This window comes from Peromyscus leucopus, chromosome 9 (genome assembly GCF_004664715.2).
Source record: "Peromyscus leucopus breed LL Stock chromosome 9, UCI_PerLeu_2.1, whole genome shotgun sequence".
Classification (NCBI taxonomy): Eukaryota; Metazoa; Chordata; class Mammalia; order Rodentia; family Cricetidae; genus Peromyscus; species Peromyscus leucopus.
This window is the reverse complement of record NC_051070.1, coordinates 72,228,245-72,252,625: the sequence shown is the minus strand read 5'-3', so window position 1 is coordinate 72,252,625 and position 24,381 is coordinate 72,228,245. Positions and strand designations below refer to the sequence as shown.

Sequence of the window (24,381 nt, the reverse complement as noted above, 5' to 3'; positions counted from 1 at the left end):
AAAATTACAGCCGGGCTGTGGTGGCACATGCCTTTAATCCCAGCACTTGGGAGGCAGAGGCAGGCGGATCTCTGTGAGTTCCAGGCTAGCCTGGGCTACAGAGTGAGTCCCAGGAAAGGTGCAAAGCTACACAGAGAAACCCTGTCTCAAAAAACCAAAAAAATAAACATAAAAAAATTTACAAAAGGGGTAGCTGGAAATATAGCCTAACTTTGCATATGACTGATTCACCAAAACCAACCATATTTCCATACATTAACAATGAACTATCCAAAGAAGAAATCCAGGAGACAATTCTTTTCACACTATCATAAGAAAGAATGAAATATTTAGGGATATATTTGACAAAAGAAATCTAAGACCTATGCAGTGAGAACCACAAGGATTCTCAGGAAGGCAGTCAGGATGACTTAGGTAAAATTACTTGTCCACTAACCTGAGGCCCTTAGTTTGATCCCAAGCACCCACATAACAGTCAGATGTGCTTCACCTCTGTAATCCTGGCACTCCTCTACAGCAAGATGGGAGGCAAAGACGGAATTACCTGGAGGCTCTTGTGGGAAACAAGATGGAAGTAGAGAGCCAATTCCAAATAAATACATAAATAAATCCTTTAAAAAATGTTATATGGAGTAATTAAAGTGGGATCCCCAGCTCAGGGACTGGTACTATCCACCTTTAACATGAGTTTTACCCTAGGCTGGGGATGATGGTGCACACCTTTAATACCTACAGTCAAGAAGGAGGCATAGGCAAGTGGCTTTCTGTGGGTTCTAGTCCAGCCTGGTCTACATGATGAGCTCCAGGCCAGCCAGGGTTACAGAGTTTCTTTAAAAAAAACAAAAAAAAAAAAAAACAAAAAAAAAACTAAAACACTAGGGGAGGGGAAGTTTTCCCATGTTAATCAGGATAATTCCCCACAGAGAAGACCAAATGTCCATCTCTCAGGTGATTCAAGATTCTGTCTGTTGACAACATTAAAAATCACAAAAAAAACCCAAAAAACAAAAGAAAAAAAGTAGCCGGGCGGTGGTGGCCCACGCCTTTAATCCCAGCACTCGGGAGGCAGAGGCAGGAGGATCTCTGTGAGTTTGAGGCCAGCCTAGTCTACAGAATGAGTTCCAGGACAGGCTCCAAAGTTATACAGAGAAACCCTGTCTCAAAAAATAAAATAAAATAAAATAAAAACAAAACAAAACAAAATCACATGTGCAATTTTTAAAAGAGAACGCCCCATGTAGCCCACACTGGCCTTGAACTTACTATGTAGCTGATGATAACCCTGAACTCCTGATTTTCCTGCTTTTACTTCCTAAGGGCTGAGATTACAGTCACGCGCCACCACGTCTCTGTCTCTACTACAGTTTCAGTTGAAGGAGTCATAAAGATCTACTGCAGCAGAAGGGCACATACATCTATGAGAAGAGTGTGGCAGTCACACATGAGATGAGCAGAGGGTAGCAATACATATGCACACAACACACACATACACACATACACACAGATGCACCCCCCCCACACACACACACGTGCAAGTGCGTGCACATACACACACCACATTGCTTGCTTTTCCTTAGTGTTGTTGTTTTCTTCAAGCCCCTAAAGAGACTAGCCTGCCTGCCTACTTTCATTTTTATATACATTTTAATTTTTAAAATTTTATTTTATGTGTATGTATGTATGTATGTATGTATGTCTATGTACCACATGTTCTGGGGTGGCCACAAAAATTAGAAGAGGGTGTTAGGTCATCCTAGAGTTGGAGTTACAGATGGTTGAGAGCTGCCCTGCCAGTCCTGGGAACTGAACTCAGGTCTTCTGGAAGAGGAGCCGGTGCTTGTAACTGAACTGTCTCTCCAGCCTATACCTTCCTTTCTTTTCCCTTTCCCGCCTTTCTCTCCACTGCCCTCTTCTCTTGTTTTTTCCGGTCATCCTTTTCTCCCTCCCCCCCCCCACCCCCAAATGTACCCTGTGACAACAGACTTCTGAATGAGTGAACCTTCGAAGTGCAGAGTTTGATTCTGAAGTAGACGTGATCAGGTGGGAACTGGTGTGGGCACTGACTCTGTGTGGAGTGGAGGAGGTGTTTTGAAAGTGTTCTGCAATGTAGCCTCTCCTCCGGCAGACCAAGCATCCTCTGGACAAGCTTCTGAAGCCAGCGAAACACAAACCCCCGACAGCGATGACGTCATAGTGACACCCCAATCTCAGATGTGTCCTAAAGCTGTAAGTACCTGGGGTGACCATGGCCTGTTAGAGAAGGGTCGCTATCAGCAGAGTGCGTAGTGGCTACACATGTGAGATTCAAATCCAGGTTCAAAAAGCCCGTTGAGGAACGCAAGTTGCGTGAAAAGTGTGCCTGGGTGAACAGGAAGTCTGTCGCTACAGCGATGAAAGTGTTTTCTTATCTTGATGTGAACGGCAACCGAGTGCAGCGCCGCTCCGTCCTGTTTGGATCCCTGGCCACTCATGTCCTGCACTGTGGCCTTGTTCACACCCAGATCAGTTGAGGCCGTTTTTCAGGTGAGCAGACTTCCTGTAGGAGATGGAGACCACAGGAAAGGAAGGCTCAGAGAAATGCTTCAGTTTCTGCAGTTTTTGACCCTACCCCCCTCCTTCCTTCCTCCTCCTCCTCCTCCTCCTCCTCTTTCTCCTCCTGACAGGTTCTCTGTGGTGGTTTGAATAAGAATGACCCCCATAGGCTCATATATTTGAGTGCCTGGTCACCAGGGACTGAACTGTTTGAAAGGATTACCAGGACTAGGCAGTGTGGCCTTGTTGGAGGAAGTGCGTCACGGGGGGTGGGCCTTGGGGTTTCAAAAGCCCATGCCAGGCCCACTCCTTCTCTTTTTGCGGATCAGGATGTCGCTCTCAACTACTTCTTCAGCACCACACCTGTCTGCTGCCAGGCTCTCTGCCATAATGACAACGAACTAAGCCTCGGAAACTGTAGGCAAGCCTCTAATCAAATGCTTTTCCTTATAAGAGTTGCCTTGGCCATGGTGTCTCTTCACAACAACAGGAGAGTGACAAACTAAGACAGTGTCACTATGTGGGCAAGCCTGGCCTGGGGACTCACAGAGATGCTCCTGCTCTGCCTCCGGAGTGGACTAAAGGTGTGCGCCACCATGCCCCGCTCATTCCTTCCTCCTAACTGATAATCAATATCCTATTAGAGTGGCACATCACCTTTAATTTAGACAGCAGTCTACTGGGTAATGTCGATGGAACTTTCATGCTGGATGTTCATTACCTCGCAAAAATCACTCGCAGTTGCTCATTCTTTTTACAAGTGATTATGGGGTGCCCATCTTAGTGGCGGCTGGGTCCCTTTCCTTGTTTTCTTTTCTTTGAGACAGAAGTGTTGGTTTTAGCAGTCTCCGAACACAACAAAACACACTAACAAGAGTTTTATTAAGGAAAGGAGAAAGGGACAGATGTGTTCAGGCCTGCTGAAAGGACACGTGAAAAAGAGGGGGAGGGGACGTGGGATCTGCCTTTTAAGGACCACCCCAGCATGCCCACACAGCCCACGTGGCTCCTCTATGCATGTGCATAGATCATGTGGTCACACCGCACACAATTTACGGGACCACGCAGCGCATGGGTTATGTAGGATATATAACCCGGAAAGGACTAGGTGGAAATGATTAAGTGTCCCGCTGGGGCATGGGTGATCATGGGGGTGAGGCTGGAATTCCTATCATTAAGCTCACACCAAAGCCTGGGCTTGCTTCAAACTTTTTTTGTGGCAGCCTGGCCTATGCCTCATGAGTTCTGGGATTACAGGCATGCGCTACCCACACTTGTTTGGCTCCCTGTCCTGGGTACGTTTTGTCAACTTGACACAAAACAGAGTTGCCTGCAATGAGGGCACCTCACCTCAACAATTTCTTCCATCAGATTGGCCTGTGGACATGTCTGTGGCTCGTTTTCTTCATCTCCTGCCCTTAGTTTAGGGTTGGTCAGTTTGAACAAAGACAGGGAGGCTGATAGGTCCAGAGTTTTGAGCTAAGCATGCCATGATCTAGCCTTGAACTTGCCTGGTGGTCTATCTGCAGAAAGCTCCTGCTGGGGGGAGAAAAAGCCCACTAGGCCTTCATTTTAAGCTGGTAGGCTTTTTTTTTTTTTTTAATAGAAGCATTTCACTGGGAGCTTGCTTACACTTTCAGAGGGTTCGTGCATGAACATCATGGTGGGGTATGGCAGGGGGCTGGCAGGCATGGTGTTGGAGAAGCAGCTGAGGGATCACACCTGATCCCCGGGTTGCAGGCAGAGAGAGAGAGAGAGAGAGAGAGAGAGAGAGAGAGAGAGAGAGAGAGAGAGAGAGAGAGAGAGAGAGAGAATGGTTGGTCCTGGTGTGCGCTTTTGAAACCTATAAGCCCACCCCAGTGACACCTCTCTTCCAACAAGGTCATTCTTCCTCAACATTCCCAAACTGGGGACCAAGCATTCAAACATAGGAGCCTATGGTGGCCATTCTCATTCAGACCGCCACATTCCACCCCCTGCCTCCATAGGCTTGTAGCCGTATCATAACGCAAAAATGCATTTAGTACAGCTTCAAAAGTCCCGATACTCTATCCTGTCTCAACAATTTCAAAGTCCAAAGTCCAAGGTCCCTTCTGAGACTTAAGGAAACCTCTAACTATGGCCCCTATAAAAGTAAAAAAAAAAAAAAACCCACAAATTACGTATTTTCAGCATACAGTCGCCTAGTCTATAGATTGTCATTACAAAGGGAGGGATGGGGCACAGTATGGAGAGACTGGACCAAAGCAAGACAGAACACCTGCAGGGCAAGCTCCACAGTCTGTGTCTCTATGCCTGATGTCAAAGGGCTTCTTAGATGGCTCTTCATCCCTCCGCTCTTTCCAGTTTTGCTGACAGCTATCGAGGACTATGGGGGTCCAGCCCCCCGGTAGTCCCCTCCCAGAGTCCGGGAAGAATCTACAACCAGCTGATAATTACTCTTTGATGAGAAGAAATGAATCTATGTACATGAAACTCCTTAGTTCATATACTTTATTATTCTGTGATAATTCTCTCTCTACACAGCTTCTATTCTGCTCTCATGTCTAGCTCCTTCCTTGCCTGATTTCTCTCTATATTTGTCTACTGTCCCCTCTAGGTTCTATCTTAATTCCTTCATCTAGTTCTGTCCCTTCTAGGTTTTCATCTATCTAGTTCTTTCCCCTATCAGCTCCTCTCCCGTCTCCTCCTCTCTCATCTGGCTCTTCCTCCTCTTGTTCTTCCCTATCTGGCTCTTCCTCATCTTCCATCTCGTTCCTCTTGTCCTCTCTTCTAGCCCTTCAATCTAGTTCTTCCCCATCTCAGTTTGTTCCTCTCAAGTTCTTACCCATCTAGTTCTTCCCTTCTCTTTTCTCTTCTCTGTCCTCCTGTGCCCTGGAAGTCCTAGTATATATACACTTACAAGCAGTATTCCCTTAACAGTGCAAAGCCAGGCTTCCAGGGTCAAATGGAGGGGTGATAAGAATCACATAGGGAGGCAATAACCATTCATTGTCATTTGCAACCCCAAAGGGAAGTGACCAATGGGGAAATGAATTAACTAAAGGCTAAATTCAGGTAATATCTAAGAAGAGGGCTCTTATGTGCTCAACTATAATCTTAAACGTGATTGGTAGAAAGTGTTAAGAATCTATAAGTTGCTAGGTCAATGGGAGAAAATAAAACTGTCTTCTTTTTTTCCTGTGGCTCCTATTTGTCCAAGCTAGCTGCCATTTTTCTGCAGGGTGGGGGAAGGTGTGCTCAGTCGCTAGGCAACCTGTGTACAGGTAGATGCCTCTGGTGATAGTTAAAGGGAGATCTGGAACTGGAGGTAAGGTTTGGGAAAGGAGGAAGTAAGGCTTAATTGGCACATCTGCCAGGCCTTCTCAAACAGGTAGCCCGGATGCTTAAGTCTGTTCTTAGAGAGTACAGAGGTATCTCTGATAAAGTACTTTCCTCCATCTGGGGATGGACCTGGCTGGATGCTGCCAATGATGATAATTACAGGGAGGCTTGAACTGGAGTTCTGGCTGAACATAGCTGTTAGCGCAGGTTATCTAAATATTCCTAGAAGTGATTAGGTAAGGAGTTAGCGGTCCATAAAGTTGGTAAGGCTATAACAAAAGGAGGGTTCGAGCTGATTTGTGTAAAGCTATTACTAACGTCCACCTGACCTAGGCGGTGTCTCCTTGTGGAATTTATCTTAAATCAGGAGACTTGTATGTGGACTGTTATTACTGCTAGTCCTTGAAAGTGGCCAAGGGAGATATCTGATTCCAGAGAAAGCCTTTCCTAAGGCAGTTCTCCAAATACCTGGAATGTGTATGTCCAGAGAGTGATCAGTCCACGTTGTTAGCCCTTCTTAGGGAAAAGTCAATTGGGAAAACTATGAAGGCACACATGATTTTCATAACAGAATACAGCTGATATCTAACAAGCCAAGTAACACCAAAAACTCCTTGGGATTTGGCTTCCTCTGGAGGAAATCCCTGATTCCTCCAGGTAGTGACTTTGCCATAACCAGCTGAGTTCTTATGATATTCCTGCGGCCCGCAGCAGACAGCAGCATGTTTCTTCCTCGGGCTGGCTCCACACCCTGTCTGCCACTCTTCTTGGCTCAGCTGTGCTATGGCTGTGGCATCTCCACCATCCTGGGGTCTCCAGGAGAATCCAGGCTTCACCTTGACAGCGTCACACAATGGCCTCTCTAGACTTGGGTACAGGGACTCCCCTGACAGATGCCTGGCCTCTGAAGCTTTCCCCAGCCATGGTGGAATTGTCCATAGCCTTTATCCTTCTTGACTCTACATCCAGAACTACATGGTGGAAACGGCCAAGTTCCGATGCCTTGATGCTGCTAGGCTTTTGACTCGGGAGAGGAGGGTGAGGGAGAAGCTACCTGTGTGCCGTCTTGGAAGTCTGACATCTTTTCTGTCTAGCTGTGGCTCCTCCCCCATCTCTCTGCCCCTTAAGGATATGTCTAACTCCTAGTCCTTCAACGCTTCCTTTCAAAGATTGCCACTGCTTTCTGAGCTAGGTGGGAGAGGGGCAGGAGGAGGACGGTGAGGGGCAGGGCCGCAGAAAACAGGCAGTAGACGTTCAAAGAGAAATGAAGGGACCGGAAGTCTGTCTTAGTTGATAGACTCATTGTCCAGAATGCATGAAGTCCTGGTGGTGGTTCACGCCTGTGATCATAGCACTTGAAAAATGGAGGCAGAAGGAACTGAGGTTCAAGGTTATCTCCACTCCACAAAGAGTTCAAGGCCAGCCTGGGCTAAAAGGAAATGATGACCTCTGTGCTAAAGGTAAGGAAGTCAAATAGTGATTTGAGTACAAGACTGGAGAGATGTGTAAATATTAAAACAAAATTTTAAATGACATTTGTTTATTCATTGGGTGTACCTGAGCGTGTGTGTGTGTGTGTGTGTGTGTGTGTGTGTGTGTGTGTGTGTGCCACTACATGTGTGTGGGTATCAGAGTACAACCTGCAGGCGTTGGGGGTGTGGCCCTTCTCTACCGCGTGTGTCCCAGGGATTGAACTCAGGTGGCCAGGCTGGGCAGCTAACGCCTTCCTTTACCTGCTGAGCCATCTCACTGTCCCCTCCCCCACCCCTTTTTGTTGTTGTTAAGAACGCAGGTTGATGAAATACAGTACAAGAAGTGTCAGACTGCGCAGTAAGGAGAATACTGCCTATAGCAATGTCTAAGTCTTACTTCAGCAGCAGCAGCAGCAGCAGCAGCAGCAGCAGCAGCAGCAGCCCGAGGAGCTATGGCACAGACCTCACGGGGGCAGAATCAGCAGTCGTGGCTTCAGCACAGAAAAGAATATGAAGCTGACTGAAGTCTGTTGACTTAGAAAGGCACTCAGGAAAAGAATAAAACAGAGCATGGGTGCAAGCTTCTCAAAAGAGTCACAAGCAGGTTCCCCCCCCCCCACACACACACAGGGTTTCTCTGTGTAGCCCTGGCTGTCCTAGAACTTGCTTTGTAGACCAAGCTGGCCTTGAACTCACAGAGATCGGCCTGCCTCTGCCTCCCAAGTGCTGGGATCAAAGGTGTGCGCCACCACCGCCCGGCTCAGAATTCGTTGAATAACAAATTCACACCAGGCATCAGTTTCAATAGAAGCAATTTCCCAGACAGTCTTGCTTTCCTTGACAGCCTTGTGGGGGAGAGCACAGGTTCTCTTATTCCAGGGTCGACCATTGATATTAACTCTCAAACCACACATTATGCATCACTTTAAAGATTGGAAAGGGTCAAGAGGCCACAGCAAAATTCCAGAAGTTTCAGGGCAGAGAAGCTGGTAAGCGACGCCGCTGCCGCCGCCGGAGCCGCTGTGGCCGTCTCTGACAGGTGCCGTGGCTGCTGCTGCCCAGTCCGGCCGCACTGTGGGGTTGAGCTGCAGGGGTGACGTGAAGGACAGGCAGACGAGGCTGACAGGTTCAGGAGGGTGAAGCGGACAGGCTGACAGCAACCGAAGTAGATTGGTCGCCTCACACAGCAGGGACCCAGCCATGCAGAAGCCCCCGGGACAGTCGGGAATTCGGGAAACCGTAGCCTGCCGGTCCCCTGACATTTGCATCAGGCTGTCCCATGTCAGAGGACGACGGGTGGGGCTTGTCCTTCCTTTATGGGGCTCGGATGAGAGAGCTACGTTTCCTCAGTCTGGACACCTGATAAATCCTCGGGCCTGGTTTCATGACCTGCTTTTAATATGCTCATGTGCCCCTAGAGAGTCAACTTCCCCTGATACATTTATATGCAGGCTTCCTTTCTATTCCTTATCAGTCTGTGCCACGTGGGTAGTACTGGACAGATGGTGCCAGTCACGTGTCCACGCAGGTGCACAGTTGTCTTTCAACCTCAAAAATGGAGTCTCTCAGGGCAGGGGCCTACCTGAAAAACCACTGTTTTACACAATGTGGAGAAACTCAGAGTGAGACACAGGCCAGTCTCAACAACCGTGTTCTATTCTGTTGTGTCCTTCTCTATTGCATTTTATTTTTAATGCTTTGTCTTTCCTTTTTCTTTTAAGATTTATTTTTATTTTATGTGTGAAGGTGCTTTACCTGCATGCACGTCTGTGTACCACATTCTTATCTGGTGCCCTGTAGGCCTGAAGTGGGAGTCAGGTCCCCTGGAACCTGTAGTTACGGGCAGCTCTGAGCCCTCATGTGGCGGCTGGGAATTGAAACTGAGGCCTCTGGAAGAGCAGCCAGTTGATCTTGACCTCAGAGGCATCTCGCCACCCCTCTAATCTAGCTCCGCTTAGTCTTTCATTTTGAAAAGTGGTAGTGAGAAAGAAAGAAGCCGGGGGTTTCCTTGTGTGAGTTACTGAGGAGACAACGGCAAACAAGTCATTTGGAAGAAGCGGCCCACGTGACCGGGATGCAGACTCATTGGGAGGTTGTGCCCGCTGCATTTCTCCAAGGACACAGACGCTTCACTTGCTTCTGGAAAGAGTAGGCAGGGTAGGGGCCGGTGCTTGGGCTTACAGACCCTCCCTGGTGGAAGGGTACCAGGGCTTGATGTCGGCTGGCTGCCACACTGCAGGAGGGGCTTGTGTTCACTTGTACACTTTGGAAACTAGACAAATGCCAATCTTCTAACCGACAGCTCTTGTGCCACTGTAGACAAAGAACAGTGAGAAGAGAGGATGGTGTGACAGTGATTTTGAAATGGAGCTGAGGCAGAGCAGACGCTGTGTGGTGGCCTGGTGGCCTCCTCTTTGGCACGTGTCTAAGTTGAGCTCTTTGCTATAGTGACTGAAGCAGCTGTAACTCATGGAAAAATGCTGGTGTGGGTTTCATTGAGAAAGCGAAAAATCCATCTTTTCAGAAATCACTTTTCTTTAGCCTTTGTATGTGCGTGTGCGTGTGCGTGTGCGTGTGCGTGTGCGTGTGTGTGTGTGTGTGTGTGTGTGTTTAATTTTAATCTTTTTTTTCAGACAGGGTTTCTCTGTGTAGCCGTGGCTGTCCTGGAACTTGCTCTGTAGACCAGGCTGGCCAAGATCTGAGATCAACCTGTCTGTGCCTCCTAGGTGCTGAGATTAAAGGCATGTGCTGCCATGCCCAGCCGTGTGTGTGTGTGTGTGTGTGTGTGTGTGTGTGTGTGTGTGTGTGTGTGTGAAAGATAAGCTCTCATTACACAGCCCAAGCTGGCCTTGAACTCAGGACCTTCCTGCCTGGGCTTCCCCAGTGAAGTTTCACCCCCAGCTTGTTCCTTCTTTGTGGAGAGCCAGGAAAGGCTGGCTTGGAGTAACGACTCGGGAGGAGATAGAAACAGGCGTCTCCTCACAGTCTTCCCAGTGACTCTGTGGCAGTTTCGTCACGTTATCTGTTGGTAACCGCTTTGCCTGTGAATTGCCAGTAAATGACGTCCTATAGTGTGCCATGATGAGTTTCTAGAGGGTGTCGTGTTAACACTGCAGCCCCATTAACCTTTAGGAAATCAATATCTCCATCTCAGGATTCAGAGAAGATGTGCATTGAGATTGTCTCCCTGGCCTTCTGCCCAGAGGCTGAGGTCATGTCTGACGAGAATATACAGCAGGTGTTTGTGGAGTACAAGTTCTATGATCTGCCCCTATCTGAGACAGAGACTCCGATGTCCCTGAGGAAACCGAGGGCAGGAGAAGAAATCCACTTCCACTTTAGCAAGGGTGAGCTCCCCTGCATGGTGAGTGGGCACAAGAGGCAACCAGACATTTGTTGTGATCAGAGCTACTCTGGGTTTCCAAAAGGGAGGTGAATCCACTCATTCCCCCTAGTTATCATATTTACCAAAGAAGTCTATGCATATGGCTTAAAAAATATCAAGTAAGCCTGAAAAACAGATTTTAATTAAGCTGTCATTTATTCTACAGTATCTCTACAAATCACTCTTTCTACCCCTACCCCATGACTGAACTCTCTGTAACGGCTTTTTAATTTTTTCGGCTATTTTTTAAATTTACTAATCTATCTAAATACTATTTACACTGCAGTTCTATGATATACTAATTGTAGATGTTCCTATCTCAGATACACATTTTAAGCTATGCTTATCTACATCCACGTCCTTCACTCCCACACAACTGGGTCATAACTTTTAATATTTCTGTTATTCTAGAATAGATATTAACTCTTGCAATGCTAAGTCCCTTCCTCTGCGTTAGCTTTCCTTCCTGTGACATTTGTTGCCCTCCTCTGCCTCTAGAGTCCTGGGATAAAGCATACACTGCCATGCCTGGTGTGGTTTTTTATTTTAATAGATGTTTCCCAGTAGCTTTCACAGGAAGGGATATTAGAAGTAAATAAATATTTTTGGAGAAAGTCAGGCATGATATCCATTTTTTCTACCTTCCTATTTGATTGATACACACACACACACACACACACACACACACACACACACACACACATGCGTGCTCAGGCAGGCAGCCACAGATTGTATGCACACAGATGATTTTAGCTATTTTCTTATTAAATTTTATTTAGGTTTATTTTTATTTCACACCTGGATATTCTTCCCACATGTATGTCTGTTCATCACATGCATGCAGTGCCTGCAGAGGTCAAGAGAGGGTGTTGGAATCCCTTGGGAAGAGTTACAGATAGTAGTAGTTAGTCACCATGTGGGTGCTGGGAATTGAACCTGGAACCTCAATGCTCTTCACCTCTGAGCCACTTCTCCAGCTCCAATTTTAGCTATTTTCTTTTTTTAAGACAGCATTTCTCTGTGTAACAGTCCTGGCTGTCCTGGAATTTGCTTTTGTAGACCAGCCTGGCCTTGAACTCAGAGATCAGCCTCCCTGTGCCTCCCAAGTGCTGGGATTAAAGGCGTGCACCGCTACGACCAGCTCGATTTTAGCTATTTGCAGTAAAATCTTGTGAAACAGGGAGCCAACCTGTAGGCCTCCCTTGCCTGTTTGCTTTGTATCACTGTAGGATTTATCAGTCATGAGTCCTGTATGCAAATAGCAACAATAGCCTTTCCCCATCTAGGGCCTCTTGTACACTAGGCAAACACTGTACCATGAACTACAGACTCATCCCTCTACTCTTTGCTTTTCTTTTACCTTTCAGTGATAGACCTGGACCCAGTGGAACAACAAGGCAGAAGACAGTTTCTGTTTGCCATGCTGCATGCTCAAGATCCTGATGCGGGATGGTAAGCCATTTCACATTGACAATGCAGATATTCAGATTGGATTTACCAAGTTTGAGTTTAGTTTTGCGCTAATGCTAATACTGTAATAATTTAATTTTCTCTTGATGGATCTCCTATCTACTTAAGTCAACTTTATGTATCTGACTGCCCATTCAGTTATTTTAGGTTTAGTTTGTATTTCACCTGTGGCAGGGACTTGTGTGTGGGTGACCTCAATGATAGGAATCCTGATAGTGTCCTACATGGGGCAGACAGAATATTTGGATATTCTAAGGTCATTTAATGAACTTCTCACATACACAGCAGTGCTGTGTGCACACCAATACTGTGTCATTCTAATGCCTATCTTATCCTCTTATACTTTTCTTTTTCTTTTTTTCTTTCTTTCTTTTCTTTCTCTCCTTTCCTTCTTTCTTCCTCCCTCCCTCCCTCCCTCCCTCCCTCCCTCCCTCCCTCTCTCTCTCTCTCTCTCTCTCTCTCTCTCTCTCTCTCTCTCTCTCTCTCTCTTCTTTCTTTCTTTAGACGGTTTCTCTGTCTAACAGGCCTAGCTGTCTAGGAACTCGCTTTGTAGACCAGGCTGGCCTCAAATTCACAAGAGATCCGCCTGCCTCTGTCTCCTGAGTGCTGTGATTAAAGGTGTGACCCACCACTGCCTGGCTTATCCTTGTATTTTAAAAAATACCTTAAAAATTGTTATGTTCGGGGTTGGAGTGATGGCTCAGCAGTTAAGAGCACTGGGTTGCCCTTTCAGAGGACCCAGGTTTGATTCCTAGTATTCACACCACAGCTCACAACCATCTACACCTCTAATTCAGGGGATCCCAAGCTCTCTTCTGGCCTCTTGCAGGCACCATGCATGTATGTGGTGCACAAACACAAAGTTTTATAAACCTTTTACTTAGGTGTATGGGCGTCTGTCTGCGTGTCTGTTTACCTCTTCCTTTGGCTGTTAAAAAACCTTTTCTTGACTCTCTTCTGCTTCCGGTTGGATTTCAGTTGACTTTGCCTGTGGTGTCTGGACCAGTATGGTACAGCAGACAGCACCTTGTGTGTCAGAGCAGCTTTTGAATCTCAGCTCCCACTTCTGACTCCGTGGTCTTTGCTGTGTTGCTTGGATGCTCTTTGAAGAGTGACAGAAATTACCCTCAGCACTTGATCTTGTCCCTAGCCCACAATAATGCCAGTACAGGCTTTCTGTAGCCTTGGGGTCTGAAGTCAGTATACTTGCAGCTCATGGCCAGTGTGCTGCTCTGCTTCAGGCAGGGGCATGGTCTTTCAGATCCTTTCAGAACGTGAGTTTTCAGCCCCATCCAGCTGTCTCATCACGATTAGCAGCACTTGCTTTTCCAAGATTACTGGAAGAGCCAGGAGGGACGGCACACACTTGCAACCACAGCACTTGGGAGGTGGAGTCAGGAGGCCAGTCTCGGATAGCTATGTAGTGAGTTGCAGGCCAGCCTGGGCTTCATGAGATTGTCTCAGAAGGGCTGAGGCAGGCTAATGGGTAAAAGTGCTTGCTTCCAAGTCTGATGGCTTGTGTTCAATCCCCAGGATACACACGGTGGAAATAGAGAACCAACTCCCAAAAGTTGTCCTGACTTCTGTGGATGCCTAACCCTTTCCCAAAGATTCCTGACTTCTGGCTCCTTAGAAAGGAGGGAGGCAGGGAATGGGATTCAGATTCAGGGAAAACACTATTATTTGTGATTACTTCTCCACTTTTGTTTTATGTGTACACGGGCATTCAGCCCGTGTCTGTGTACCACATGGAATGCCCACAGAGGCTGTCAGATCTGCTGGGACTGGAGTGATAGATGATTGTGAGGCAGCAGGTGGGGGCCGGGAGTCAAACCCAGGTCCTCTGGAAGAATAGTCAATGCTTTATTCCCTTAGCCACTTCTCCAAACTCCATGATTACTTTTTTTTTGGGGGGGGGGCAGGGTTCACTTTGTAAACTAGGCTGGCCTTGAACTCAGAGATCTGCCTGCCTCTGCTCCGGAGTAGGATTACATGTGTTTGTAACTTTAACGGTATTTTAGTTTTAAAACAGGCTGAATTAAATGGATTCCTCTTTACTTGCTTTCAGTTTAAAATTTACAGTGGTAAGTGATCCTCTGGATGAAGAAAAGAAAGAGTGTCAAGATGTCGGCTATGCGTACCTTGAACTGTGGCAAATACTTGAAACTGGAAGAGATGTCCTGGAGCAAGAACTAGAGAGTGAGTAATACAGTTCTATACTTCTGAGTTTCATTCGCTCAGAGAAAATACCCACTCATGTGTAACTTTAACCTGTTGACATCATTATCTGTAAAGTTGGCGGACAAATGCTTTTGAAGTCTTTCCCCAGCAGCTATATGTATTTCATTCTGGAACATGTCTATGCTTGTCTAGACTCGATCTTCGTAAGTGTAGAAAAAAGGTCTATTTTGTTTTTAACGTTTATTATGTATGTGTACACAGGTGTGAATCTCAGGGGACAATCTGTAGGAGTCAGTTTCTTACCTTCCACTATGTAGGGTCTGAGGACTGACCCGATGTCTGGCTAGCCCTAAAAACCCTTTCTTCTCTGTTCTGGCTTATGTGCTCCTTGTGTCTCCAGAGCACCTTAGCCTTTCCCTCACGTGTGTACACCACACTGTAATGGTTTCCCTTTCCTATGAATTGAGGCAGGTAACTCCAATATGTCAAATACTAGGCATTAAAAGTGTATAATTGGAGCCGGGCGGTGGTGGCGCGCGCCTTTAATCCCAGCACTCGGGAGGCAGAGGCAGGCGGATCTCTGTGAGTTCGAGGCCAGCCTGGGCTAGAGTGAATTCCAGGAAAGACGCAAAGCTACAGAGAAACCCCGTCTCGAAAAACAAAAACAAACAAACAAAAAAGTGTGTAACTGGATGAGTGTGATGGTACAGGCCTGGTCTATACAGTGAGTTAGGGCTAGAGTGAGACTCTGTAACAAACAAACAAACGTGTGTAAATGGAACACTGTTACTGCCTAACATCTTTATCCTGTTCCACAGTTGTGAGCCCCGGAGACCAGGCCATCCAAATTGGAAGGCTGAAGGTTTCCCTTCGAGCAGCTGCTGCCCTCCACAGCATTTACAAGGAGATGACTGAAGATTTGTTTTCATGAAAGAACTACTCCACTCTAAGATTTGAGGGAATCACAGGGAGAGTCTCTTATAAAGTAACATGCTATGCCATAAATCTCGTCTCCTGTGCTATCTGCTGTTTCTCAAACTAACGGTGAGGCTTACCACCACCCGTGAACTTCTGTGGTACTAGTTGGATAAAGGCATTTTGTTCTAACACAATAACACTTTAGTAGGCAAGACTTCATTTCAGGAACTGCAAAGAAATGGCCATAAAAGACAAATTTACAAAAAACAAAACAAAAAAATCCCAGTTTATTTATCTTTTAGTTCTTCCAAAATTCAAAATATCAAGTCCTACTGCTAAGGAGAGAAAACAAACAAACATAAAATCTGAGAAGCCCCTTCTCTTAGTCACAGTAGAGGAGGCGAAGTGGGACAGGTGGATGCAGAGCCTGCAGGGAGGGCAGCAAGAGAATGTCCCCAGTACTTCAGCTGATCATCAGAAGTGACCAACACAGGGTGCCGCAGAGAAAGTAAAGGCAGGAGCAGCAGAGTCCAGCCTTGTGGGTGTGCCTCCTTCCAGCTTCTCTTCTTGTCAAGATACGTCAGGCCAACATGCCTTACTGTCTTTCAGATCTGTGTAGAGTCCTTTGAGCCTCCCTCTAGATTTCACCTGCAGAGTATACGGCATGGCCATTCTTCCTTAGATGTCTCAGAAGAGACAGTGGTGACTCTGCCTTCTAGCACTGTACCACAAGTGGACTTGAAAGGAGAAAAACCCAGCCATGGAGTGAGTGCCAGTGCTTACGTCTTCCGAGGCAGCAGAAACGCCCCAAATGTGCACGAGGCAAGAAACCAGGGACTTAAGTCGAGCCGTCAGCCACTCTGCCGTTAGCTCAGCCGTGTGTACCACGGTCGCTAGCAAAGGCCAAGAGCCTTTCTCGAGAACTTCAGATCTGGAGCTTAAGGGACGGAAGGAGGACTGAACCTGCGGGGCCAGAACCATGCTTCAGCTAAGTATGGTGGCTCGGGGCTGGAATCCCACCCAGCACTTGGGAGGCAGAGCCAGAGGATTACAAGTCTGAGGCCAGCCTGGTTTACTGAAACTTCAAGGTTAGCCATGGCTACATAGCAAGACTGTCTCAAAAAGCCATGAAAAATAAAAATGCAAAGGAAAAAGAACCATAGTAGAAATAGTTAGTGGTCAGCTTATACCACTGTCTTGGTAATGCAGCTTTGAAACAGCAAAGATAGGTTGTCAGAAGAAAACAAACGGTATCAAGAGTGGGAGGAGCCTCCTGCCCTTCCACATCGCCTCCCTTGCCAGCCATCTGAACGGGGCCACTGGCACGTGTCCTGGTGGGCCTGGAATTCCCCGAGTAGCTTGGTCCACACAAATGGCCCCTAAACCCATAAACACATACGGCAAAACGTCAACAAAATCAAAAGGAGAAACAGTTTCTAAGTCATGTCGGATTTTTAGGAGTTGTCTGCAGAGAGAATGGAGCATAGGACCAAGGTTCATATTACTTTCTCTTTTTCTTGGGGGGTGCAGAGCTGTGTCTGGAACCACGGTTTGAGCCACGGCCTGAACTATGTACAGATGCCTTCCTCTTCCGGCTCATACTTCGACTCTGTTCTTCTTCTTCCTCATAACGGCTTTCACGGTCCGCTAAGCAGAAGGCAGAGTGATTCGTTAGCTTAACATACGTACTATTAATGGATAGCATGAGTCAGTATGTCAATTTGAGTGTTAATCTTCATTTAGTCAGTTACTAGTTGTGTGACCTAGACAAGTGCTCAATCTTTCCTCCCAAAGAGTTTATTTACAAGGAGAATTAAAAGGCTACCTGCCCAAAGCACTTACCACAATGTTTAGGGGTACAGCAGCTAACACGTTCATTATTATTATTATTATTATTATTATTATTATTATTGGTTTTTTGAGACAGGGTTTCTCTGTGTAGCTTTGCGCCTTTCCTGGAACTCGCTTTGGAGACCAGGCTGGCTTTGAACTCACAGAGATCCGCCTGCCTCTGCCTCCCGAGTGCTGGGATTAAAGGCGTGCTCCACCACCGCCCGGCTCATTTTAATTTTTAATAATTTCTATTTGGGCTTGGCCTCAGAGTAGTAATACCAACCATACAATATTCCTAACTGTAACGTTCTGACTATGGGGAATCACACTCCTGTGCACACTGAAAAGATGGAAGGGATGGAATCAAGTCCACCTGGAGCCTATGGACACATTCTAGATCTTACCTCCCCCTCTGGTCACATTCTACCCTTGGCTTAGATTTTGTTTCATATATATTTATGTATTTTGTGTGTCTGTGTGTTTGGGGGAGCACACAGGGCGGAGGTTGAAATTGGCTGTCTTCCTCAACCGCTCTCCGTCTTATGAGACAGGGTCCGGGACTGAACTTGAGAGTCCACTAATGGGGTAGGCGGGTCAGCCCTTAGCCCCCAAGGATCCTCAATCTTTGCCGCCCAGCACTGGGATCACAGGCGCATACTGCTGTGTCCGGTTTATGTAGAGGCTCTAGGAGCCCAGACTCAAGTTCTTCACCTGAGTGGCGATCATCACTTGACCAGCTGAGGCACCACCCCAACCCCCACCCAACAATTTCAGAGTTCTTTTCCAGTTCTCACTGGCTCCTCACATCAACACCTAAGGACAAAGAATAGTGCTAGATATGTGCACATAAATTACATGAATAAGTCACCCCAAACAACAAATCTTAAAATAACCTTTTCGAGCTTCTTCTTCTAGCTCATCCCAGTCCTTCCCACTTTCTTCTTCACTGCCCAGAGATTCCTTGGAATAGTCTGGAAAAATATTGATTGCACATTAATCATGTAGAAATACAACATTTCAAGACAGGGTTTCTCTGTGTAGTTTTGGTTCCTGTCCTGGCTCTCATTCTGTAGACCAGGCTGGCCTTGAACTCAGAGATCCGCCTGCCTCTGCCTCCCAAGTGCCGGGATTTAAGGCGTGAGCCTGGGGTGTTTTCTCCTTTAAAATGTTATTTTCCATGTGTGCAGGTGCATTGGCCTGTGCATGGACAGAGGAGGGTGTTTAATGCCCTCTTCTTTACCTTATTTCCTTCCAACAGGGCCTCTCAGTGAGCCTGAAGCTCCTGTTTGTTTTCTGCTAGGCTGGTGGCCTACAAGTCCCCATGGTTCTCTTGCGCCCCCCGCCCCCCATCATTCCCTGGTGCTATCACAAGGGAGTTGGTGGCTGGTTTCCTATGGACATGCAGGGACCCGAGCTCAGGATCTGTACAGCAAGTGCTGTTACACACACTGAGCCGTTTCTCTAGTCCAACAAATACTCTCTAACCTGATTCTTCTGCTTCTGATGAATAATCTTCGTCACTGTCCTCTTCTTCCTCTTCATAGTCATCCTCAGAAGGATTAAAAGTCTCATCCTCAATCTCAGACTCAGAGTCTCCTTCCTCAGCATCACTTCCCTGGTGAAGTACAGAGAGAATAAGACCCATTTACTACTTTTATCATATTTGCCTTATTAACAAATTAATTGAATGTACTTAGTACATTAGCATTTCATATATAAAAACAAAACATAAGTCAAATGACCAAGAGAGATAAAGGACTTGTCTTAAAATTATTCACTAAGGTACACTTATTAGACTCTGAAAGAGCCAATTCATCTGTGGAAATTAATGACAGAACACACTTTCTATTAATGCACTATGCCAAGGAGGGCTCTATTCAAAACAAGTTTTTAATTAAAAAATTTTTTTGAGACAGGGTCTCACTGTGTAGTCCTCATCTGGCACTCGCTATATAGACTAGGCTGGTCTTGAACTCACAGAGACCTACCTGCTTACCTCTGCCTTCTGAGTGCAGAAATTAAAGGTGTGCATCACCACATCTAGTGACTATTTATTTATTTTTTAAAGATTCATTTCTTTATATTTTTCGTGTATAGGAATTTGGCAAGCATGTATGGCTATAAACTCGGTGTGGCAGTGCTGTGGCTTCGAATCTCCTGGAATTGGAGTTAGATGGTCATGGACTGCCTGCCATGTGGTTGCTAGAAATTTAACTTGGGTCCTCTGGAGGAGCAGGCAGTGCTCTTAACTTCTCTTCAGCCTCGGGAGGACTATTTTTTAAAATACTTTTTATTTTATTTTAATCCCATCTCCTCCAAACACTAGGAACTCTGTGAGGAATAATTTTATAAATTCAAAGAAATGTGGGCAATGACTACCAATACCTAGTGAATTTATCATTTACCTGTGAAACTGTCCTAAGGAAACACTAATACCGAGTTATGACTTGAGCTTCTCTCTGCTGGTTCTCAATGTCATTCTCTTAAGTGCCTAGCTGACCTCAGGCAACACCACATACAGAAATAAAACAGGAAACCCCACACTCACGCACCTCACCCTCAGGTTCCAGGAAAGACCAGCCACCTTGTTCGAAGAAGCCCTCAGGGTCATCAACAATGGTCTTCATGATTTTAGTCCAGTTGAGGGACTGTACTCCTTCTGTGTACTTTAGGTCACAGGAACTAAAACGACATTACAAAATCAGAATCAAACTGTACTTTCTGACAATGTCAACTGTCATCATGACTATTAGCTTTCACTGGGCATGCCTCAAATGGCTATTATTTGAATTCCCAGAGCACTGACCCTCATGGCAGAAAAGCATTCCAACCCATACAAGCTTCGTTCCTCCAAACAATTCTGAGTTATTCCTTTTCCCCAGTGATTCTGTTCCTCACCTGTCTTTGTATGACTCACCCAGGCTTCCCTACCCCTTGCTGATGCCACCTTAACTTCATTCATTCACCCGTAATGAAGAAACAAGGGTAGTTTCCCCTGGCCCTTCCCCACAACATCCCTGTTTTCCTATGTGTTTTCATTTGACAAAGGCACTCTCTGAAGATGGGCATATCTTTCTAAGTATGTAAAATGTTTTCAATTTCTAAGGTGCTTACATGACTTTGTACTAACTTGTGTTGTGGACTGTAACGTTAGAGTGATGACTGAGAGGAGAAAAGCAGGCCTAGAGAGATCGCCCAGCGGTTACGAACTGCAGAGGACCCGTGTTCAGTTCTTTTTTCTTTTTCTTTTTTTGGAGCTGAGGACCGAACCCGGACCCTTGTGCTTGCTAGGCAAGCGCTCTACTGCTGAGCTAAATCCCCAACCCCAAAAGTCAGTTTTATTTTTATTTATTTATTTTTTTTATTTATTTTTTTTTTCGAGACAGGATTTCTCTGTGTAGCTTTGTGCCTTTCCTAGAACTTGCTTTGGAGACCAGGCTGGCCTCGAACTCACAGGGATGAGTTCTGGCTCTGCCTCCCGAGTGCTGGGATTAAAGGCGTGCGCCACCACCGCCCGGCCCATGTTCAGTTCTCATCATCCACTTGGTGGCTCACAACCACCTACAATTCCAGCTCCAGGGGATCCGATTCCCTTTTTAAATTCCACGCGTACCAGGTACACATGGAGTGCATATACACATTCATGCAAGTAAAGCATTATATTCATAAAATTAATCTTAAGGGGTTGGAGAGGTGGCTCAGTGGTTAAGAGCACTGACTGCTCTTTCAGAGGTCCTGAATTCAATTCCCACATGGTGGTTCACAACTCCATGTTCTAGGAGACCTGACACCCTCACACAGATATACATGAAGGCAAAACACCAATACACATAAAGTAGAAATTTAAAAAAATAAAATAAATCTTAAAAAGGATATAGAAAGTGACTACAGTGAGGATAAAAATAAATGTCTGAGACCTACTAACAGAATCTGCTTTAAGCAATGTTAGCTACACTAAAATTTCTACTTTCTAAATCTTAATAATTAACCTAGGTCCTCTGCAAGAGCTCATAAATTTAATAATTTCTAAATTTTCTAAAATAAAATTCTAAATTTTCTAAAATTTCTATTCTAAACACTATGGAACTCTGTGAGGAATAATTTTATAAATTCAATTATATAATTTTTTTTTTTTTTGCTTTTTTTTGAGACAGGGTTTCTCTGTGTAGCTTTGGTGCCTGTTCTGGATCTCGCTCTGTAAGACGAGGCTGGCCTCGAACTCACAGAGATCCACTTGCCTCTGCCTCCCAAGTGCTGGTATTAAAGGCATGCACCACCACCCGGCTTATAAATTTTAATTTATATAAATTTAATTTTTTAAAAATTAATTAGCCAATTTAATTAATTAACCTGGGTCCTCTGCAAGAGCTCATATCTGCTAAACCATCTCTCTAGACTCCCCTTTTCTTTTAGTAGTAAGATAAGCATGGAGTACAGTCCTTTCCATATGGAACAACTAGAAAGCCACAGGGAAGAACAGTTTCTAGACAATGGAAGAAAGCAGCAAGAGCGCAGTCCAGTTCTTTGGGAGATGAACACAAACAAGGTTTTGTCTCAGATCTGCTTCAGTTCTAACTGGGGCAACTCAAGGCAACTCAGGAAATCAAGCAACACTAGATCGCTTTCATACTCAATACCACCATGTTGTCTCCACCCCAGTATTCTTTCTCTGTTGTCCTCTGCTGGCCAAGAGCTGGGAATGGTTCATGTCATTGACTGCATGACTTCAGCCTCCCTGACCGCCCCCGCCCCCAATTCCCTTTGCTAGATACACTGCCCTCTTGTTCTGTGGACACAGTACGAGTCACTAGTGTCACTGAGATGGTTTTTCTTCTTTCCATTCACACCCAAAGAAACTAACATATTCGGTATATACAGCACTACTATAAGTAATCCTTCACTTCCTAGTGTTTGACACTTAAAAGCATAATTAATTTCTTATCTGGCATTAATGTACTTTCATTATAGATTACCCTTTGATAGTGATTAATTTTGTAGACAATATTTTAATAGCAAGGTAAGACTAAAGGTTGTGCCTGGTGACTTGGCTATTAGTCTAGCTGGGGAAAACAAGACTGCAACCTGAAACAATAAGGTAGTGGGTGGGGGAGGGAATCAAATCCAACCAAGGAGCAGTAATAGAAAAGCAGGTGACATCACTTCTCCCCAAATCATCAACCCATATGGTCTGCAGTGAGTGGATTAGATGAAATTTCAGAAAAAGAACTCAGAAAGCAAAGACCACTTAAACTAAACAAATTCCAAAAGAACACTATTGCTGAAAGAAATAAGAGAATATAAGCTATGAAAATATAAGCCATGGGGCAAAAGAGAATATAATCTATGTAAATATAAGCCCATGGGACAAGAGAGATAGCTCAGCGGTTAAGAGCACTGGCTGCTCTTCCAGAGGTCCTGGGTTCAATTCCCAGCACCCACATGGCAGCTCACAATTGTCTATAACTCCTGTTCCAGGGGAATCTGACACCTTCACACCAATGCACAGAAAATAAAATTAAATTAAAAAAAAAAGATAATATAAGCTATGAAAGAGGAAGTCCATACAGAGAAACACTGAAGAAAACCAAACTGAAATTGGATACCAGAAGGAATCCTTCAAACTGAAGAAAACAAAACAAAACAAAACAAAAAAAACCACATCCTTGAAGTCACAGATAAGAAAACACACTACGATAATATTAAGTGAGATGGGAATAAGAAAACACCAAACAGTATAAAATCAATTAAGCCGGACAGTGGTGGCACTCATATTTAATCCCAGCACTAGGGAGGCAGAGGCAGGGGTGTATCTGTGAGTCTGAGGCCAGCCTGGTCAATAGAGTGAGTTCCAGGACAGCTAGGGCCATACATAGAAACCATGTCTCAAAACGAAAAAACAGAAACAAAACAAAAACCCAAACCAATACCCCCATCCACATGTCAAAGCCTTGGAATAAACCCAAGGTGTAAAAGACCTCTATAACACAAGATCTTCCATGCTAATGGAGTGGAAAAACTAATAGTGTGAAAATGGCTATCTTACCAAAAGCAATCTATAGATTCAATATAATCCCAATCAAAATTCCAATGCATTCTTCACAAAAATGTAAAACAATCAAATGGAAAAAAAAAATCCTTAAAATTGGAAGCACATGTGAACTCAGATACCAAAAGCAATCTTAAGCAAGAAAGTAAAGTGTACATACTATCATTCTTGATTTCAAGTTGTATTACAGCCACAGTAACAATAGCATTGTACTTACACAAAACAGACCACAGATCAAAGGAACAGAACAGAAGATCTTGACATAGTGATAGTCACATGATTTTTGACAAAGATGGCAAAAATACACATCAGAGAAGTTAGCCTCATTAGTTAACAAAAAGGTATTATAATAAGAATATTCACTTGTAAAAGAATGGAACTAGATCCTTATCTCACACTGAACACACACTTGCACCCCCTCAACAACAACAACAACAAATAACAAATGGGCTGGGCAGTGGATCTCTGGGAGTTCGGGGCCACCTTGGTCTACAGAGTGAGTTCCAGATAGCTAGGAGAAACCCTGTATTGAAAAACAAACAAAAGACAAATAGGACTTCATAAAATTAAAAAGCCATACAGCAAAAGTTAATTGAGTGAAGACAGCCTACAGAATGGGAGGAAAATCTTTGCCAATTATCTGACAGAGGAGTAATGTCTAGAATAAAGACAAAGGTTGTTTTTCTTTTCTTTTTTGGTTTTTCAAGACAGGGTTTCTCTGTGTAGCTTTGCGCCTTTCCTGGAATTCACTTGGTAGCCCACGTTGGCCTCGAACTCACAGAGATCCACCTGGCTCTGCCTCCCAAGTGCTGGAATTAAAGGCGTGCACCACCACCGCCCCGCCAAAGGTTGTTTTTCTAGAAGCACATGGGTGCTTAAAACCATATATAACTCCAGTTCCAAGGGAACTTGGAACTTCTTCTGGTCTCCATGAGCACCAGGCATGCAAGTAATGCACAGACATACATGTAGGCAAAACATCTATATATAAAAATAAAAAAATACTAAGAACTCAAAACCTAACAAGAAATCAAAACAAACCAACAATAAATAGGTTAATGAATAGACAGGAGCCTGGGGATGTAGCTCAGTTGGCAGAGTGCTGCCTAACATGCAGAGCCCTAGGTCTGATCTCTAAAACCGCATAAACTGTGTGGGGGCACACAACCAGCAATCCTAGCACTCAGGAGGTCGGGGCCGGATAGAAGAAGTTCAAGGTT

At 45.2% G+C, this 24,381-nt stretch overlaps 2 protein-coding genes across 4 annotated transcripts in view; one reads left to right on the top strand and one right to left on the bottom strand.

Moving 5' to 3' along the window:
- The window catches only part of Rpgrip1 (RPGR interacting protein 1), a 59,719-nt gene extending 44,350 nt beyond the window's left edge, over nucleotides 1–15,369 (top strand). For 2 of the 3 annotated variants that reach the window (XM_037208553.1, XM_037208552.1), the window contains exons 8-12: nucleotides 2,126–2,226; nucleotides 10,483–10,675; nucleotides 12,081–12,165; nucleotides 14,252–14,382; nucleotides 15,183–15,369. In XM_037208553.1, coding sequence (XP_037064448.1) covers nucleotides 2,126–2,226; nucleotides 10,483–10,675; nucleotides 12,081–12,165; nucleotides 14,252–14,382; nucleotides 15,183–15,295 — 623 coding nt within the window. In that variant the 3' untranslated portion in view covers nucleotides 15,296–15,369. Of the gene's footprint in view, nucleotides 1–2,110; nucleotides 2,227–10,482; nucleotides 10,676–12,080; nucleotides 12,166–14,251; nucleotides 14,383–15,182 lie in introns of all 3 variants that reach the window. The other variant, XM_037208551.1, reaches the window with a different exon arrangement.
- A 169-nt stretch (nucleotides 15,370–15,538) lies between these two features.
- Supt16h (SPT16 homolog, facilitates chromatin remodeling subunit) overlaps nucleotides 15,539–24,381 on the bottom strand; it is a 39,992-nt gene continuing 31,149 nt past the window's right edge. Inside the window, exons 23-26 of the mRNA XM_028856100.2 lie at nucleotides 19,668–19,797; nucleotides 18,601–18,730; nucleotides 18,009–18,086; nucleotides 15,539–16,929 (exon numbers count right to left, since the gene is read on the bottom strand). Coding sequence (XP_028711933.1) covers nucleotides 16,784–16,929; nucleotides 18,009–18,086; nucleotides 18,601–18,730; nucleotides 19,668–19,797 — 484 coding nt within the window. The 3' untranslated portion in view covers nucleotides 15,539–16,783. The remainder of the gene's footprint in view (nucleotides 16,930–18,008; nucleotides 18,087–18,600; nucleotides 18,731–19,667; nucleotides 19,798–24,381) is intronic.